The sequence below is a fragment of the Chiloscyllium punctatum genome, chromosome 1, assembly GCF_047496795.1.
Source record: "Chiloscyllium punctatum isolate Juve2018m chromosome 1, sChiPun1.3, whole genome shotgun sequence".
NCBI classification, from domain to species: Eukaryota; Metazoa; Chordata; class Chondrichthyes; order Orectolobiformes; family Hemiscylliidae; genus Chiloscyllium; species Chiloscyllium punctatum.
This window is the reverse complement of record NC_092739.1, coordinates 66,285,282-66,303,874: the sequence shown is the minus strand read 5'-3', so window position 1 is coordinate 66,303,874 and position 18,593 is coordinate 66,285,282. Positions and strand designations below refer to the sequence as shown.

General features: G+C 39.2%; 1 protein-coding gene across 7 annotated transcripts in view; it reads right to left on the bottom strand.

Moving 5' to 3' along the window:
- Positions 1–18,593, bottom strand: part of LOC140472397 (Krueppel-like factor 3) — an 88,969-nt gene that overhangs the window by 7,347 nt on the left and 63,029 nt on the right. For all 7 annotated transcript variants that reach the window (XM_072567538.1, XM_072567542.1, XM_072567492.1 and 4 more), the window contains 4 exons: positions 18,057–18,522; positions 15,152–15,235; positions 14,289–14,427; positions 794–957 (listed from right to left, as the gene is read on the bottom strand). In XM_072567538.1, the coding sequence (XP_072423639.1) occupies positions 794–957; positions 14,289–14,427; positions 15,152–15,235; positions 18,057–18,522 (853 nt within the window). The remainder of the gene's footprint in view (positions 1–793; positions 958–14,288; positions 14,428–15,151; positions 15,236–18,056; positions 18,523–18,593) is intronic.

Below are 18,593 nucleotides of genomic sequence, written 5' to 3'. Positions count from 1 at the left end.
CTATGAAGGTGGGTACAGGGGCATAAGTTGGCACAGAGGGTGTGGGGGTATATGAGCTTGGTAAAGGGCATTAGATGAATGAATTTGGATGGTGTGGGCATGGAGAGTGGATGACGGATTATGGTTTCATGAATTTTTATTAATATCTTCTACACAGCTCTGGACCACAGAGTCTGCAACCATAGCTGACAGCCTCTGCTCTCATTCTGGCTTTGACTGACCTGCCTCCCAGGGAAAATTCCTCATCTCCTCATGCTCCCCAGTGAAAATTAAAATCTAAATCCATGGCCGAGTCCAGCGTGGGTTCTCAGTGATGCATGAGGCCATGTGGGTGAGCAAAATGAGAAGAGGGAGTGAAGCTGTCAGAAAGGCAAGAAGGGAGGGAGTATCCACAGAGGGCAGTATTTGGTTGGGGCAAAGGAAATAAACTCCTCATGGTCGTCTGAAAATTCAGGTCGGGGTGGGAGTAGTGCTTGTGTGGTCATTAATTGATCACTTAAGGGCTTGAACAGCAGCCCTCACTTGTCTCACTACAAACTCAGGTTAGGACAGGTCAGCAGAGGAATTTTATGGGTAGGGGAATGTAAAATTGAGATTTTTACTAATGATCTGTTGAAACTGGAACAGGTGAATGCTGCAAAAAAGAAATCACAACCAGGGCTCTTTAAACCTGATTAAAATTATCAGAGAACATAGCTAGTCCCAGAGGACTTTTGCACTGACAGGAACTTAATAGCTCCATTATAAAACATTTGGGCTCTTGGGGAATGACAATACTCTAGAATTCTCTTACCTGTGTGCGTCCGTCTGTGTGCCTTGAGGTGTGAGCTCTTTGTGTAAACTTTGTTGCATCCATCAAAGTCACACCTGTGTATGCGACGCTTCTTCTGTGTGTCTGGGGATTCAACTGGGTGCGGTCTTGATACAGCGTGCACGATTACTGAAGGTTTATGGCTCCTGACAGAACAAAAATAAGGTTTCATAACCTTTCATCTATTCAACCAACAATGGATATTCTTGTATTGATGATACTGTTCTATTTGTTCTGTACATTTATGAGCTATATTTCAACTGAGAGTAGAATTTGTTGAGTAGAAATATGAAAAACATTTATGTTTTTGCAACAAAACCAAAAAATTTCTTGAGGAACTTAACAGGTCTAGTAGCATCTGTCAAGAGAGAAACTGAATTAGTGAGTTTTGGATCCAATGACTCATATCTCCAGCATTTCTGTTTTTAAATTCAGATTTCCAGCATCAGAAGCATTTTGAATTTTTGTGTTTTGACATGCTGATTCAAAGCTGCTCAGAGATGTTTTGTGCAGACATATTTACTTGTAACGCCCCCCCACCCCCCCCCCAAAAAAAAGAGATTGTTCCGACTGACCATCATTTAATACTCAGGTGTGTGGATTGGTTTGACTAAGTTTGGTTTTGGAGATTTACTTCCCATTGGTGTGAACAGACCATTTCTTTGTAGAAGATCTCTGACCAAGCACCCCAAGATTCTGCTAATACATCTTTTACTCTTAAAACTCAGTGAGAGGGTTGCTCTTATAACAATATTTCTGACAGTTTTGCATGTGGTGTCTTGGATATACTATCAGAATCCACAGACTGGGCAAAGAATTAACAAGCTCAAAATGCATGGTCTAAAGGATTTATGCTGAATCTTTCTCATTCCATTTATATTTCAGAATGATCTGCATTGATTTGTACTATTACTTGGTATATGTCATTTGTTTGGATGATTCTTATGAAAAGGTCATTTCTATCCCCTTTCATTTCCACAGGTTCACATTTGGTAGAATTGTTAAACCTGGCTGAAAAGATGGAAGCGAGCCTGCCTTGGTGTTACTGTGTCACCCTGCAGCAATGCATCTGCAGGTGGCAGATGGAGTTTAACTCAGATAAATGCAAGGTGTTGCGTTTTGGGAAAGCAAATCTTAGCAGGACTTATACACTTAATAGTAAGGTCCTAGAGTGTGTTGCTGAACAGAGAGACCTTAGAGGGCAGGTTCATAGCTCCTTGAAAGTGGCGTCGCAGGTAGATAGGATAGTGAAGGCGGCATTTGGTATGCTTTCTTTTATTGGTCAGAGTATTGAGTACAGGAGTTGGGAGGTCATGTTGCGGCTGTACAGGACATTGGTTAGGCCACTGTTGGAATATTGCGTGCAATTCTGGTCACCTTCCTATTGAAAAGATGTTGTGAAACTTGAAAGGGTTCAGGAAAGATTTACAAGGATATTGCCAGGGTTGGAGGATTTGAGCTTTAGGGAGAGGCTGAACAGGCTGGGGTTGTTTTCCCTGGAGCGTTGGAGGCTGAGGGGTGACCTTATAGAGGTCTACAAAATTATGAGGGGCATGGATAGGATAAATAGGCAAAGTCTTTTCCCTGGGGTTGGTGAGTCCAGAACTAGAGGGCATAGGTTTAGGGTGAGAGGGGAAAGATATAAAAGAGACCTAAGGGGCAACCTTTTCACACAGAGGGTGGTACATGTATGGAATGAGCTGCCAAAGGAAATGGCGGAAGCTGATTCAATTGCAACATTTAAAGAGGCATTTGGATGGTATATGAATAGGAAGGGTTTGGAGGGATATGGGCTGGGTGCTGGCAGGTGGTACTAGATTGTGTTGGGATATCTGGCCGGCATTGACCGGTTGGAGTCTGTTTCCATGCTGTACATCTCTATGACTCTCTGATTCTACTGTTAAGTATTCTTTCCGAGCCAGGCTTTATCAATGAAAAATTATATTGTCGCATTATCCTTACTGACACTTGTCTGGGTGATAATTCTAAATGATAAAAACAGAAATTGTTTGTCACTAGCAAACCTCATCTTATTCTCATTTCTTTATAGCTCTTTTACAGACACATTTACCAACATTGGAAACACATTAATACATTGAAGAAATTCTTTCACGAGTGATTCCCAGAAGTCAATGACTTGATTCTACTTATTTAAAAAAAAAATCAGACCTCTTGACTCATTTAACACTTTTGTAATGTAATGCAAAAATCACATTTAAACCAATTTGCTAAACAAATCGGAGAAATTAGCATGATCATAAAAAGAAATGGCAAACATTTATATAGCCACTTGCTCAAAGCTCTTTATAACCAATTCAATATTTTTGAAGTTTAATCAATGTAGAGAAACACCCCAGACAAATAACAACACAATGAGGTCCCACAAACAATAATTATATAAATGAGCAAATAATTTGTTTCCCAAGTGAAATCAATAAGATCATCACAACCCATAATTGCCTCTACATTTATTCTCTCTCCTCCATACAGCCATGCTGTCTCTCCAACCTTATACTTGCACTCACATTATAGAAGCACCTTTTACTCCTCAATCTCTCATTGCAGCTACCCATCATTCCTGATTGGTTCTGAATCCGGTATCTACACCCTGGTGAAACTGGTGCAAGAGTTCAGTCAAAAGAAGAATTACAATTTCCTAGCTTTTTCTGGGGCAGCAAATCAGCTTGTGCAGTGGTGCTTTACATTTGTCTTGTTAACTTACAGATCTCCAAATAAAAACACAATAAATATCACCTGTATTTCTGCTGCAAGAAAATTATCTGCATCTGCCAATCTAATAGTTTAAAGGGTTTCACGTCAAGCTTAGACTGACTTCCATCAACAGGATCCTACAAAAACCAATTACTTTATAAATTAGTGAATAATCATCATGAGAGAGGTGTCTTTGTACATGAATCACAAAAATCTCACATCTAAGTTCAGCATGTAATAGGGAAGGTAAGAAGGTTGGCCTTCTTTTCAAAGAGAAAGGTGTATAAAAATAGGGAAGACTTGTTAAAGCTATATAATGTAGGAGTTAGACCACACCTGGAATAGTATGAACTGATATACAGGCACTGGAGGCATTTAGAGAAGGTTCACTAGGTTGTTTTGGGAAAGGAAGGATGCTCTTATGAAAAGAGGTTGAGCAGGTTGGGCCTGTATTTATTGGCATTTAGAAGAATGACAGGGACTATAGAAACATAAAAGGTTCTTAAGGTGATTGAAAGGGGAGATGTGAGGAATTTGTTTTCTCTTGTCCATGAGTCTAGGACAAGAGATCATAATCTCAGGGGTCATCCATTTAAGACAGAGAGTGAGAGGGGCATTTTTTCTGTCAGAAAGCAGTCAGTCTGTAGAATTCTTTACTGCAGAGGGCTGTCAAGGCTGGGTTGTTAAGTATATTCAACGCTGAGATAAACAGAATTTTAATCTGTAAAGGAATCAACAGTCATGGGAAGAAGGCAGGAAAGTAGAGGTAAGGATTAAGGTTTGATCTCATTCAATGTTAAAGCAGACTCAATGGGCTGAATGGCCTACTTCTGCATCTGCATCCTTTGGTCTGACAGAAATTCAAGTTACTCCTTGATACATTTGGCTGTGCATTTTTAATTGGTGTGCACTCTCCGTAAAGGTCAATTTCAATACCTGGCATATTTTTGTGAACTCAATGAGTACTTTTTATGGATACCTGTCTGGAACTTGAATGAAACTGGAACAAAAATGAACGCATACAATCCAAAACAAATTAAATGCTGGAGGTGGAGGTGCTGGAGGTCGTGTGCAAATGTGAAGTAGATAATGATTTTATGTTGCTGGATAAACTAATTTTATTGGAGATGTTAATTGTGGATTGATGTTTTTTGTGATATATATGTTGAATTGGCAACCGGATTATGATCATTGATGGGTACTGAATTTGGCTAACTTGTTTGTGATTCAAATCTTTTAATACCATTAATGTATGATGTAAGATCAACCTACATTTATGAGAAATAAACTTTTATCATTTATACAGTAATACTGTCCCCAAAATAAATACATTGGTTAAAAAAAAATTATGGGTTTTGACTGACCTATTGTAACTAAGATTCTGGCTCATCTAAGATATCAACTCCTTGAGATAAAATGATCCCATTCTTGCAAACCTAAACATTTGATTCACCAATCCACATGAATAACCTCAAACCAGGCTTTCTCCCTTTTCAATAGTTGCTCCTCCAATAGTAAAATTAAAAGGAAAGGAGTGGAATTAAAGGCAACTTTTATTTTATAAATGGTGCCAACAGTTGCTATTTGCATGTGCAAAACCACACTATTTGATAGGAGTTTGAAAAGAAAGCCAGAAAGAGCTTTGTTAAGTCGACTATTTAATTAGATGCATGTTTGTATCATGAATTACTGTAGTAAGAAAATAATATATTATCAATCCAGTCAGATGAAACTCAAATATGTTTTAATCAATCTAAAAGTCAGGTTTATACCTAGAACTATTAACCTTTTACTAACTTATCCATATGGATATAAGGAAATGCAAGACTACATGATGTGAAACCTTCCTGTGATTCCTTATATTTATTCCTGGTTGTTAGATTTTCCAATCTCAATATAATGATAATAAGCTTTAAAAGAAAGTGTGCTTCACCAAGTGTCAACTCTCAGTATCCCGTACCGAGTAGCTCTCTGAGCTTCTCAAATCCCTACTGCTTATTCCGCGGCCAGATTTTGGTCCTAATGGAATCTCCAGGAAGAAGCTCTAAATTTCAAACAAAACCCACTGCAATTGATCAAAGGATCAGGTGGAAGCAGAAATGATGACCCATGGTAGACTAATAAATATAATGATGTAGAATTCTAACATTTATTGATTAAAATGGATTAAGATATTCCAAGTTACATTGTACAAGTGGATTTGATTTCTAATTTATACTTTTGACACTGTCTTTTATGCTTAAATGGTAAGAGTTCTATTGAACAAGGGTTTTCCTCTTTGTTTCCACAGAAACTGTCAATCTCAGCCGTGCCATGGGTGAGACGAACATGATATTAATAATACAAACCTAACCCTATGCCAATTTTCTGCCTCAAGTGACACAAAAGCGAATGTAGAACAAATCAGATTATATTATAGTAAGCCTGATGCATTTAAATGGTAATTTCAAAAGAGCTTCTCCCTCTGTATCACCTTATATGGTTCAGTCCCAAGTGTTTCTTAGCCAGTTGCAGTCTGTTAACTACTTACATTAAACTGGAGGATGATTCCACGATTTCATACATGTTGGATTTTCAAAGTTTGTGAGAAGATTTGTAGCTCGGGTGCTCGTTGTTGTGGTTCTGTTCGCCGAGCTGGGAATTTGTGTTGCAGACATTTTGTCCCCTGTCTAGGTTACATCCTCAGTGCTTGGGAGCCTCCTGTGAAGCGCTTCTGTGATCTTTCCTTCGGCATTTGTAGTGGTTTGATATCCAATATACCAACCACTGCAGCGGACAGCTGGAACTGACAACCAGAAGTGGCAGATTCAAACCACTACAAATGCTGGAGGAAAAAAAAATCACAGAAGCGCTTCACAGGAGGCTCCCAAGCACTGAGGATGTCACCTAGACAGGGGATGAAACGTATGCTACCCAATTCCCAGCTCGGGGAACAGAACCACAATATGTTGGATGTTCTGACTCAAGCTAATTTCAGTTAGGAGCCTCCATTGTTGTCAGTGAAGGGTTGCTTTCAGCCAGTTTCACTGGACAGGAAAGTGAAAAGTTCAAACACACGACACCACCCAGTTCCCTGTTCCGCAGAATCCATTTTTACAACTATCGACAAATGAGGGAGTGCCAACATAGCTTCAACATAGTGCCTTTCCGTGATGGTATGGGCAAGATTATAAAGGTCACCAAAAATTCAAAGGGTTTTATATCATCATGATTTTACTGTAATAATTACAAAGCAATTTCAATTCTTTTTAATGAAATAACACTGCAGTTCAATGTTTTACTTCATGAAAAATATAATTTCCAGAAAAGATCATTTTTGATATGATGTGAAAATATTCTTTATTCAATACATCAAAATGATAGGACTGGACAGCACACTAATTTCAAGTGTCACATCAAGTTTATGTGGATGAAACCGACTATTATATTTAGCTATTACACTTTGAGGCAATTAGTATTTTAGATTGTATAAAATTCTCCTTCATTAATTTTGTCTGCAAGAGCATAGAACTCTGGATTTTTTTACTGTTGAAGCCACTCCTTCAATGTGTTATTAACTGTTTCCTGTTGTTTTGATATTGCCTGTAGGGTGTGGTTGCTCTCAAACACTGATGTCAACACCTAAAAGCAGCTGGAGATCCCACCCACAGGATGTCTGCTACAAAGTTAGCACCTCACAAACAAATTTCCAAAAGATATTTTTGTTAGCCTGGTATTTAACAGAAAAGGTGTTTAAGTAGACTTTAAGATAAAATGCCCGTATTTGCTAAAAAGAAATTGATATAAGTTTGCAGGAAGCAGAGATTTATATGCAAAATTATATTGCTAAAATTAGTTTGAATGGGAATTTTACCTTTCAGATACAGATGAGAATAGAAATTGTACATTGTACATTGTCATAACACTTTGATTATCAAAAATTGCTTAAGAAACTTTTTATCAATGTGTCTTTTTGTGGGATTCAAAACAAAAGAATTACTAAATTGTTTGTGTACATTGCAAATCTTCAATTACCCTAACTAGTTATTGCATGATAAATTAGTAACAATTTGAACAAAATGTAGTAATCACAAAGCTGACAGAAACACAGTACTTTGTCACACCAAAGACCAGACAGATTGTATTACAATTCCTTCATCTTCTACTCTTCAAAAACAAGAATTTATATTTATATATGTGTCAAGTTGCTTCATAGGAATGTTACTAAACAGATCTTGACTTTAAGAAACATATGGAAATACTAATGCAAAGGGCCAAAAAGCTTGTTTACAAAGTTTGTTTATAAGGAGTAGTTTAAAGTAGTAAAGAAGTTGAGAAATTTATGAAGGGATTTCCAGAGCTTATGACTGAAGCAGCTGAAGGCACAGCTACCAATGATGAGGTTTTAAAATTGGGAGTACTTGAGAGGTCAAAATCCCAGGAGTACAGATACCTTGAAGGATTGTGAGTCTGAGGAGAATAAGGGCATGGAGAACAAGGATGAGAATTTTGAAAAAAAATCTGCTTAATTGGGAACCAATGAAGATCAACAGGCATTAAGGAGGTGGATTTATGGAATTTGGTGAAAGTAAGGACATGGACACAAACACAGATGACCTGAAGTTTCACGGAGGATAGAATATAGGATGACCACTGGAATAGCCAACTCTAGAGAGAAATGTGAACTTGAATTCATTCAAACCTCTGCTGCCCATATGGAAGCTGATGCCAACCAGATCAACTACAAATCTGCTGCTTGCTGGCCCACATTGGGTCCTCATTAAGTAATGCCTTTATTTTAGAATTCTCATTGTTATTCAATTTTTCTATGGTTTGCCTTTTAACATGGTATAACCTCTTTGAACGTGCAACCTCTGAAATCCTGCAACATATACCTCGATTGCATTCCCAAATTTAAATTACCCCACCATTGGCATCCATCCCTTTTTGTTGCCTAGATGTTGCCTCTGGAATTCACCCAAGAATCTCCACCTCTCTTCTCCTTTAAGATGCACTTTAAAGCCTCTCTCTTTTTGTCAAGTTTTTGGTCATTTATTTTTAAATGTGACTTGCTGTCAAATATTGTTTGATAATGCTGCTGGAAGAAGTGCCTTGAAATATTTTACTATGTTTAGGACATTACAGCAATGCATTACCATCATTGTTGTTGAAGGAGATAAAATTGCCCCAGAACAAGAATTGGTCAGTCTGATACTCGAGAGCTGTGACAGCCTGATACACTAGATCTCTTTGAGGGCTAGAAGCAAGGAAATTTCCAATATTCGTGTGCCACTTCCATTGATCTCTGTCCCTTGTGAGAGGGTGAAGGATAAAGCAGTTCTCAAGAGAGTACAGATTCCCTGACTGAAGCTTTCTCAGTACTTATCATCAGTTTCTTCATTGCAGTCTTGCCAAAATGAAGTTTGATTGTACCAAATGGGCCATGTATATTTTCAGCTACTGTCCATGGACATGTTTGAATTTGTGATAACTAAAAATAAATTTGTTTTAAATTTCTTCCAGAGAGTTAGGCAACATTGACAAGGTGGTATTTGTTGCCCATCCATGGTTTCTCTGAGAATATTTAAGTGAACTCACAGCAGGGGTCGCGTGAAGACGAGATGTGGTAAGAATAGCAATTCCTTTCACTGAAGAACCTTACAGAGCCAATCAAACTTCCGCATAAATGTAGCAAATTTCATCATGACCCATAATTTACTGGTTTTATTAAACACAAATTAATAACCTGCCATGGTGGGATCTGAACTAATGATGTAAAAACAATGACTGCAGATGCTGGAAACCAGATTCTGGATTAGTGGTGCTGGAAAAGCACAGCAGTTCAGGCAGCATCCAAATAGCTTTGAAGCTATTTGGATGCTGCTGTGCTCTTCCAGCACCACTAATCCAGAATCTGAACTAATGATGTCAAGAGTATGGTGCTGGCGAAGCACAGCAGGTCAGGCGACATCACAGGAGCAGAAGAATTGATGTTTCGGGTATGAGCCATGAACTAATGTCTAATATCAAATTCACTAGGTTACTGCTAGCTTGATTCATTTTGGGGAAAAACAAATCTTCAACCGTAAAACAAGCATCATCTAACAAATTTCCAAAGTTATATGAATATGTTTAATTAGCAAATGAGCAAAGGGTAAACATGGGGCTGTGTTAATACAAGTAAAATACTTATCAAAGTTCACAAAACAGCTCATTAAATTGTAACAGTACCAAAAAGAAACTCTGTATACAGAAAGCATTAGAGATATGAATGTATTGTATACCTATTTTGCTAGTCTCTTGAAGCTTCACAAAGTAGCTACTCAATAAAGACCATGTGGTTCCAGGCTAAATCCTTGTCCTTGTTTTTGGGGATTTGTGGATATTTGTGGTCCTGCAATCATTAGCTAATGGATCTGACATTTTCTATTGTCGGAAATTATTACCAAACATAATGTAACATTTGCAAGTTCTGTGACTTCTTGCCAAACGAACTTGATGCATGACGTCAAATAACTATCATAATTAGTCCTTTAACTGCCAATTATAACTCATAGAATCTGAAAGGAACGTTACCATTCATGAATCTGGAGTTACCCGCAATGTGTCATTATTTGAAATTGTGCAACATCTATTTCCAGTATCTTGGCAGTAAACATTCATTACCTCACATGCAGTCCATATGGAATATAATTGACATACTGTAAAGACCATATATTTTTATTCTACTTTATTTTTAGCTCTAGACTGAACTGGAACAAGGATAGAGGAATGAGGAAGGAATTGCTGTATTATAACTCTTGTGGTATGGTGTTTACACTGCTGCTTTGTTCAAGCAGTAGGAGAAGACATGTGTAACAGTCCAGCTCAGGGTCAGGGAATCTGTAAACAAAGTGAGTTTGGGCCAGCAACACGCTGATCATTGGTTTGTGAAGTTGTGATTACAGAATTACAAAGTCCATCAGTCTGACAACAGCTATCCATTTGTCTTCTGTATAGTAAACAGTGTGTGTGTGTCTCTCCCTCTCTCTCTCTCTCTCTCTCTATACAGGAAAATGTTAAAGCCTAAACAAAGACAGACATTTTCTAAACTGTCACTTTCAACTAATATGTCAGGGCCTTTATAATTTGTGAACGAATCACTCTTTGCCAACTGAAAAGAAGTAAAACAACTGAAAGATTTGGGAAACTGAAGGAACCGTTCCATTGGATCATGAGGAATCACAGATTCATAGAATCCCTACAGTGTGGAAGCAGGCCATTTGGCCCATCAAGTGCACATCAACCCTCTGAAGAGCATCCCATCCAGACCCAACCCCCTACCCTATCGCCATAATCCTGCATTCCCCATGGCTAATTCACCTATTTTGCACATCCCTGGACCCTATGGGCAATTTAGCATCGCCAATCCACCTAACCTGCACATCTCTGGACTGTAGGAGGAAATTCACACAGACACCAGGTAAAATCTGCAAACTCCACAGTCATTCGAGGGTGGAATCGAACCCAGACCCTGGCACTAACCACTATGCCAATACCCGTATCTGACACTACTAGAGACAGGCAATAAAAATTGGTGTTGTGTGTGTGCAGGGAGTTTTAGAAGGGGTTAGAGTTATATGTCAACTGTTCATAGTTGTTTAGCTGTAGTTGGAATCTACTTATTTGTAATAGATATTAATTTGTATTAAGTACAGAGACCTGTTGCAAGTTTCCTGAGAACTTGTGTCCAGTTAGTGATGTTGTATTTCTTGCGATGGCTCCGGGACTTGATTTCCAGCACACTACTGCAGTGACATGTAACAATACTATAAAAGGTACCATAGTGACCGACTAAAAGTAAGATACAACACAATTTAGAGAAGCTGTCCATTCTCCACAAGCATTCTGAAAGCCCACTGGAGCAAAAAACCAAAAATGTTTGGATAATTTCCAACTGATGGACTTAATGCATTTGTAGGAATGCATTTGCAACACCTCTCTCAGAACAACCTTCAAAAATGAAAACGATAACAATAACGACAATCAGAGTAGATTAGATTAGTTTCTCTACAGCATGGAAACAGGCCCTTCGGCCCAACAAGTTCACACCGCCCCTCCGAAGAGAAACCCACCCAAACCCATTCCCCTACCCAATATTTACCCCTCACTAATGCACCACACACTGTGGGCAATTTAGCACGGCCAATTCACCTGACCTGCACATTGTGGATTGTGGATTGTGGGAGGAAACCGGAGCACCCGGAGGAAACCCACGCAGACACGGGGAGAATGTGCAAACTCCACACAGACAGGCGGGAATCGAACCCAGGACCATGGCGCTGGGAGGCAGCAGTGATAACCACTGAGCCACCGTGCCGCCCAAGAATCATAACACCTTTGACTTGAAATTGCAATGATGCATAAAGGAAATAAGGGATATTGGGTAAATATCCATTGATTTTTGAAGGTGGTGGGACAGGTTGACAAAGGTGGTTCAAAAAGCATATGAAATCCTTTCCTTTATCAGCCAAAATCTTAGGAGCAGAGAAGTAATGTGGAAACTGTTTACATCATTAGTCAGGCCACAACTTGAATGTAATTCTGAGCATCTCAGTATAGGAGATTTTATTTTCCATTCATTCATGGGATGTGGGTGTCAGTGACCAGGCCAACATTTATTGCCCATCTATAATTATTCACAGGGTGGTTAAGAATCTATGGTTTTAGAGTCAAATGTAGACTAGACCATGTAAGCTTGGCAGATTTCCTACCCGAAGGGATTTTTGTGAACCAGATAGGTTTATTTTATGACAATTGACATGGTTACATGGTTACCAATTGCTTTTGAATTCCAGATTTTTATTTGCAAGAACGTTGCAAATAAAAATGCAGGTATGAGAAAGATTGGAATTGTTCTTCTTGGAACATAGAAGACTGAAAGGAGATTTAATTGTGATGTACAAAACTGAGAGAGGCTGGACAAAATGGATGGGAAAGGCCTACTTATCTTAGAAGAGGGATAAGTGACGATAAAGCACACAGATTTAAAATTATTGGTAAAAAGATTAGAGACATGAGATGAGAAAACATTATTTATTTTCATCCAGAGGGCAGAATGGGTCCGAAACCCTGTCTGAAACGGTACTAGGGCAGTAACCTTCAATTTATTTGAAAGGTGTCAGAGTGTGCACCCCACATGTAGTTATGTGCAGGGTTACACAAATCGCCAGAAGGTGAGATTAGGCTGGGTAATTTGCTTTTTGCTTGGCACAGACATGCTGAGCCAAGTAGACTTGTTCTGGGCTGTAAACTCTGATTCTAATGAAATAATAGTGTTACAAATTGGATACATGACCCTCTAAAATTTCACTTCCTGCTATTTTAGCAATGGTTTTCATCCATTTTTAACTAGCTGACAGTTGTTGTTTGTTTTGTATCTTTAAGCTTTTGCTTATAGGACAAGTTATTGTAACACTGCAGATATATTACAGAACTAATATTCCAAAATACTGGACTCAAAGCAGCGCATGAGTCAATGACTTCACCACAGTTGTTTGTCAACCTGAATTTAGTTCAAACAAACTCGGAAATGAAAGTCTTGTGTCAGGAAAAGGAAAGCTCCACGATCCCTATCAGGTTGTTATAAAAATCCAAGTGGTTCATTAGTGTAAGAATACCTGCAGTCCTCTCCCAGACTCAACGATATGTAACTCAGATCCAACAGAAAAATGGTTAACTGTCTTCATCCAAGAATTAGTGAAAAAACATCATCTCTCAAATACCAAAGCGAGGACTTCTAATCAATATATATTTATATTCTGTTGTTTAATAGCATAACATGACAATACAACTTTTTTCAGAAGTAACTATCATTCATTGTATCCCATCTCCTCCCCATAAAATATAATATCCCTAACTCTCCAAATTATCACTGACTATAGAATTGGAAATATCAGTGTAGATTTAACACATTCATGCAATTGGTGCATGCACGGGGATATATGTGGAAAATTTTGTAAGATGTAGCGACTTCCAAAACCAAAGTCCCAACATGATTCCTGGCACTCAGAACTAAAAAGCTTGAATTTTAAAATCTATTCTATATTTTGAATGCAATAAATTACATTTATATAGTTTCTTTATTGCCATAACACAATCCATGGCCCATCACAGAAATGTCAAGACAAAATATTACATGAAATCATCAAAGGAGATAGGAGTCGATGTCCAAAAGCATGACTGAAAAAAAAAAGGTTTTACGAAGTATCTTAAAGAAAGAAAGTGAGGTTTAGAAGCGGAGAGCTGAAATTTCAGGGCTGCCAAAGATTGGCAATGGATAACTAATAATTCCATCTGATAACTTGACTCCAGTACAATATTCAGTCACAGCAAATAAAAGTACAATAAACCAGAATTCTAGGACTGTCTTTACAGCAATCCTTGATCCAGTACACCACAATATTACTGTACCTACACTAAGGACTTCCAATAAACCTACTGAGCCACATGGCAAAGTTTCATTGGCCTTCCCAAGAAATAGTAAACTTCCAACAACCGGCAAGCCTACATTCCTTTGAGGCATACGTCACTCGTATAAATGCAATGAAAGGCAAGTCAGGTGGCTCAGTGAACCAGTACTTTACAGAAGTATATGGTGTAGCAGGAATGATAGAATCCAGAGAGAAGGGCAATTGGAAAGAGATTCATCCTTCTTTTCATAAGATCACCCACACAGATCATATATATTCCTAGCTTATTCGTTTATATTAATGGGTAAAATACAAAAGCTGTACAAAGTACTTACTCATGCGACCTAATCGACTGCATAGGACTGAGGGCTGAAGATGATACCTCATTGATGCAGCTATCTGAATCAAATTCTTGCTCACATTTTATCACTTTCATCATCAAGGCATCTTGTTCACCAGAATGAAGCAGTTGACCTAGCCAATAGAAAACAAAAAAGGAAATATCCGTTAAAAACAAGATTTTTAAAGTCATGTGGTAACATATTACACATGAATCCAGAGAGAATAGGAATTGGAAAGAGGGCAATACGATAGCTCAGTGGTTAGTACTGGTGCCTCACAGCACCAGGGACCTGGGTTCGATTCCAGCCTTGGGCAACTGTCTGTTAGGAGTTTGCACATTCTCCCCATGACCGCATGCATTTCCTCCAGGTGCTCCAGTTTCCTCTCACAATCCAAAGACTTGTAGGTTAGGTGTCATGATTTGGAGATGCCGGTGTTGGACTGGGGTGTACAAAGTTAAAACTCACAACGCCAGTTTATAGTCCAACAGGTTTAATTGGAAGCACTAGCTTTCAGAGCGCTGCTCCTTCATCAGGTCGTTAGATTAGGTGTATTGGCCATGCTAAATTGCCCATAGTGTCCTGGGATGTATAGCCTAGGTGGATTAGCCATGGTAAATGCAAGGATATAGGAATGGGTGCGGTGCGGGGCAGGGCAGGGCCTGGTCTGCTCTCCAGAGGGTCAGTGTGGACTCAATGGGCCAAATGGCCCACTTTCACACTAGGGATTCTACGGATTCTATGAAGAAAAGGTAAACTGTATCACCCCCATTCTCATTTTTACGTTACTTTCTGTAAGTTGGTGACAGTAAAAGACCAGCAAAATTTATTTCCTAGGTGGTGTCATTCATATTTACCTCCACGTGGATGGTTACAAAGTTGCATGTGTTGTTGCCTGGAAATATGTCGAGCACCAGAAATTGCACATTGCATAAGAGGATCTGGGGAGGGAAAAATATATTTAAAATGTTGAAGTATTCAATAAAACAAATGGCGAATCACATTTGAATATTTATTTCCAGGACACTGTACAGAATATTAGGCTGATTTCTCTGCTGTCCCATCCCAAAGTAGGTGAGATAGTGGTGAAAATAGTGTCAAAATGCAATGTAGCGGTCTACCATCATTTCCTAGCATGCTCTATTTCATTCCCACTGTCCAAAACAACTGCCACTCCTTCACTACCCATTATAGGTAAATACAGGCAGGGCTGTGGGTGGGGACTGCTTAAGGACCTGCCTTTCAATCCCAATTCTCTCCCATCCATTCCTATTACTTCTGCATGTTGGGATTGTCTAGCAGATGGTAATGGTGGACTTGAGGTGCAAGCCATCATGTAGGCCTGTGGGGAAAGACCCAGGTAAAGCCTCATGTCTTGCAAACTTCTCCTTTTGCAGGATGTGTCTGTCTCTAAGACTTAAAAGTATGCAACTCCTTCCTTCAAGAAGGGACTTTAACTCACTGATGCTGTCAAAGTCTACACATAGCAGCACTGCTCAAACTCTCCTTTTTAACCATGGTAGGCTCCATTGTGCTGCTGGAATCTCATTGGCCTATAAATTAGATAGAGTAAATGGATGAAGGTTATGGGAGAAACCAAAGATGAATGCAGGAGGTCTACCTTACTCTAATTAGGCGAAAGTGAGGACTGCAGATGCTGGAGATCAGAGTCAAGATTAGAGTGGTGCTGGAAAAGCACAGCAGGTAAGGCAGCATCAAGGGAGCAGGAAAACCTATGTCTCAGGCAAAAGCCCTTCATGAGGAGGGCTGATGATGAAGGGCTTTTGCCCAAAATGTCAATTTTCCTGCTCCTCGGATGATGCTGACCTGCTGTGCTTTTCCAGCACCACTCTAATGTCCATCCAACATCTTCCATCTGAAGGAAAATCCAAGCCAAACTGTAACTACATTTAAGAAAGTTTGAAATTTTTGGGAAATGAAACCATATTAAATTAGTACTTTGAAAAAAGTTATCTATTCAATTGCCAGTTTGGCTCAGTGTAGCACACTCAACTCTCAACCACTGGTTATGAAGCCCTAGGACTTAACCAATCAAGTGCAACACCTCAGTGCAGTAGTTAGAGCACTCCATCTTGTCAGATGTGCCTTCTCTCAGATACAAAGCTAAACCAAGACCTCACTGGGTGAACAGAAATAGCTCATGCCAATATTTGAAGAAAAACAGATTTCCTGGAATATCCTAGCAATCATTCTTCCCTCAATCAAGATCATTAGACCACATTTATGGGTTTCCCTGTCTTATTGCTCCTTGAGAGACCTACACTGCACAAAGTTCCTGCCATGTTTGCTGAATAACAGTGATCATATTGGTGGTAAAAGTTCTTTGGGATATAGAACAAAGAACAGTATAAACACAGTACAGGGCCTTCAGCTCTCGATGTTATGTTGACCTTTTAACCTAATAGAAGATCAACCTAACCTACATACCCTTCATTGTACGATCATCCATGTGCCAATCCAAGTATCGCTTAAATGTCCCTAATGTATCTGACTCTACTACCACCGCTGGCAGCGCATTCCACCACCCACCACTCTCTGTGTAAAGAACCTACCTCTGACATATCCCCTAAACCAGGGGTAGGGAACCTGCGGCCTTAAGGCCGCATGCAGCCTTCTCAGCCATTGTATGTGGCCTTTTGAATGAATCCAAATTTTGCAGAACAAATCTTTTATTTTTTATGAATTTTTTTTCTCCTTTATTATTTTTATTTTAATCTTAAAATGAATGTATTTAAAATACCAGCGATTAAAAGAAAATTCAACGAAATAATCCCCACTTATTGCTGCAAATCTGCATTCTCCTACTTAACCAAAATCAAGACACCCTTAAGGTCACAAATGACGGATACCCATCTGAGGATCAGCTAAAACTGCAGACCTCCGTGCTGCAACCAAATATTCAAATGCTTTCCTACAAAAAGCAGTCACAATAAAGTCATTAAAAGATTAGTTAACTTTAGAATTAACATTTTTTTTCCTTTTTTTAGTTAGATAGTTAGTACATAGTAGTTAGATTTTTACAAAATAAATGTGAATTTTGAAGAATATATAATTGAGGTTTCTTGGATGTGGCCTTATTAGATTACAACTAACATAATGCGGCCTTCCAACATGAAAAGGTTCCCCACCTCTGCCCTAAACCTTCCTCCAATCACCTCAAAATTGTGCCCCCTCATGATAGCCATTTCCACCCTGGCCATCCACTCTATCTATGCCTCTCAGTCTTGTACACCTCTTTCAAGTCACCTCTCGTCCTTCTTCATGCCTACCTTTTTCTCCGTCGAACTTTCTTAATAGGCACGCCTTTCTTGATAGGCACGCAGCATCCTGGTAAATCTCTTCTGCACCCTCTCTAAAACTTCCATATCCATCTTTTAGTGAGGCAACCAGAACTGAACAAAATATTCCAAGTGTGATCTAACCAGGGCTTTATAGAGCTGCAGCATAACCTCATGGCTCTTAAACTGAATCTCCCGCTGAATGAAAGCCAACATACCCTACACCTTCTTAACAACCTTATCAACTTTATTTTATCTAAAATGTGCCGAGTGGGAGAATGTTTATGATATACCGAATAATGAAAAGGTATAAGTTCTTTCTTCACTTTAAATATTTCAATAATAATCTGTTTCAGGCTGCAATGAATTCATTAGTGCACACAGCAACATAGAAAAAGGCAAATTTTACTTACTGTATGGCCTCCTCAGACATTACAATGACTCCCCCAACGAGTGCACTTACCTTGTTGATTATTTCTCATTTCATCCTTTATCATAGTGGGCACCATGATGGGTTGCGTGTACACAACAGGCTGTACGACCACTGGATGAATAACCGGATACAAGCCGGAGCCTGGGATTCCAGAGCGGGATAACAATGGACCACTGAGAACTGTAGGGATGGTTAACGGCATGCTGATAGGAGGCTGAGGTGACCTCTTATTGGGTGAACTGCAACGTGATTTGCTCATCGTAGGAGATGCAGAAGTTAGCATAGTCATTGAATAGGGGGACGAAGGGGAGCTTGACATATGTGGAGAGTGTCTTTTGTTCAACGAAAGATCGACTGGTTCGATTTGGCTTCCACTAGCCTCAAGTGATTGGAAGAGTCCACCGTGGCAGCCGTGGAACGGTGAGTAAATAACGCTGTGTTTATTCTCAGGTTTAATATCGTTCTTTATTCGGACCCTGTACCCCTGCTGGAATGGCTGCAAAACAAGCAAGGAAAACTAAATATAAAACTCCAACTCTGAAATCACTCAAGTGAATCATTTCACTC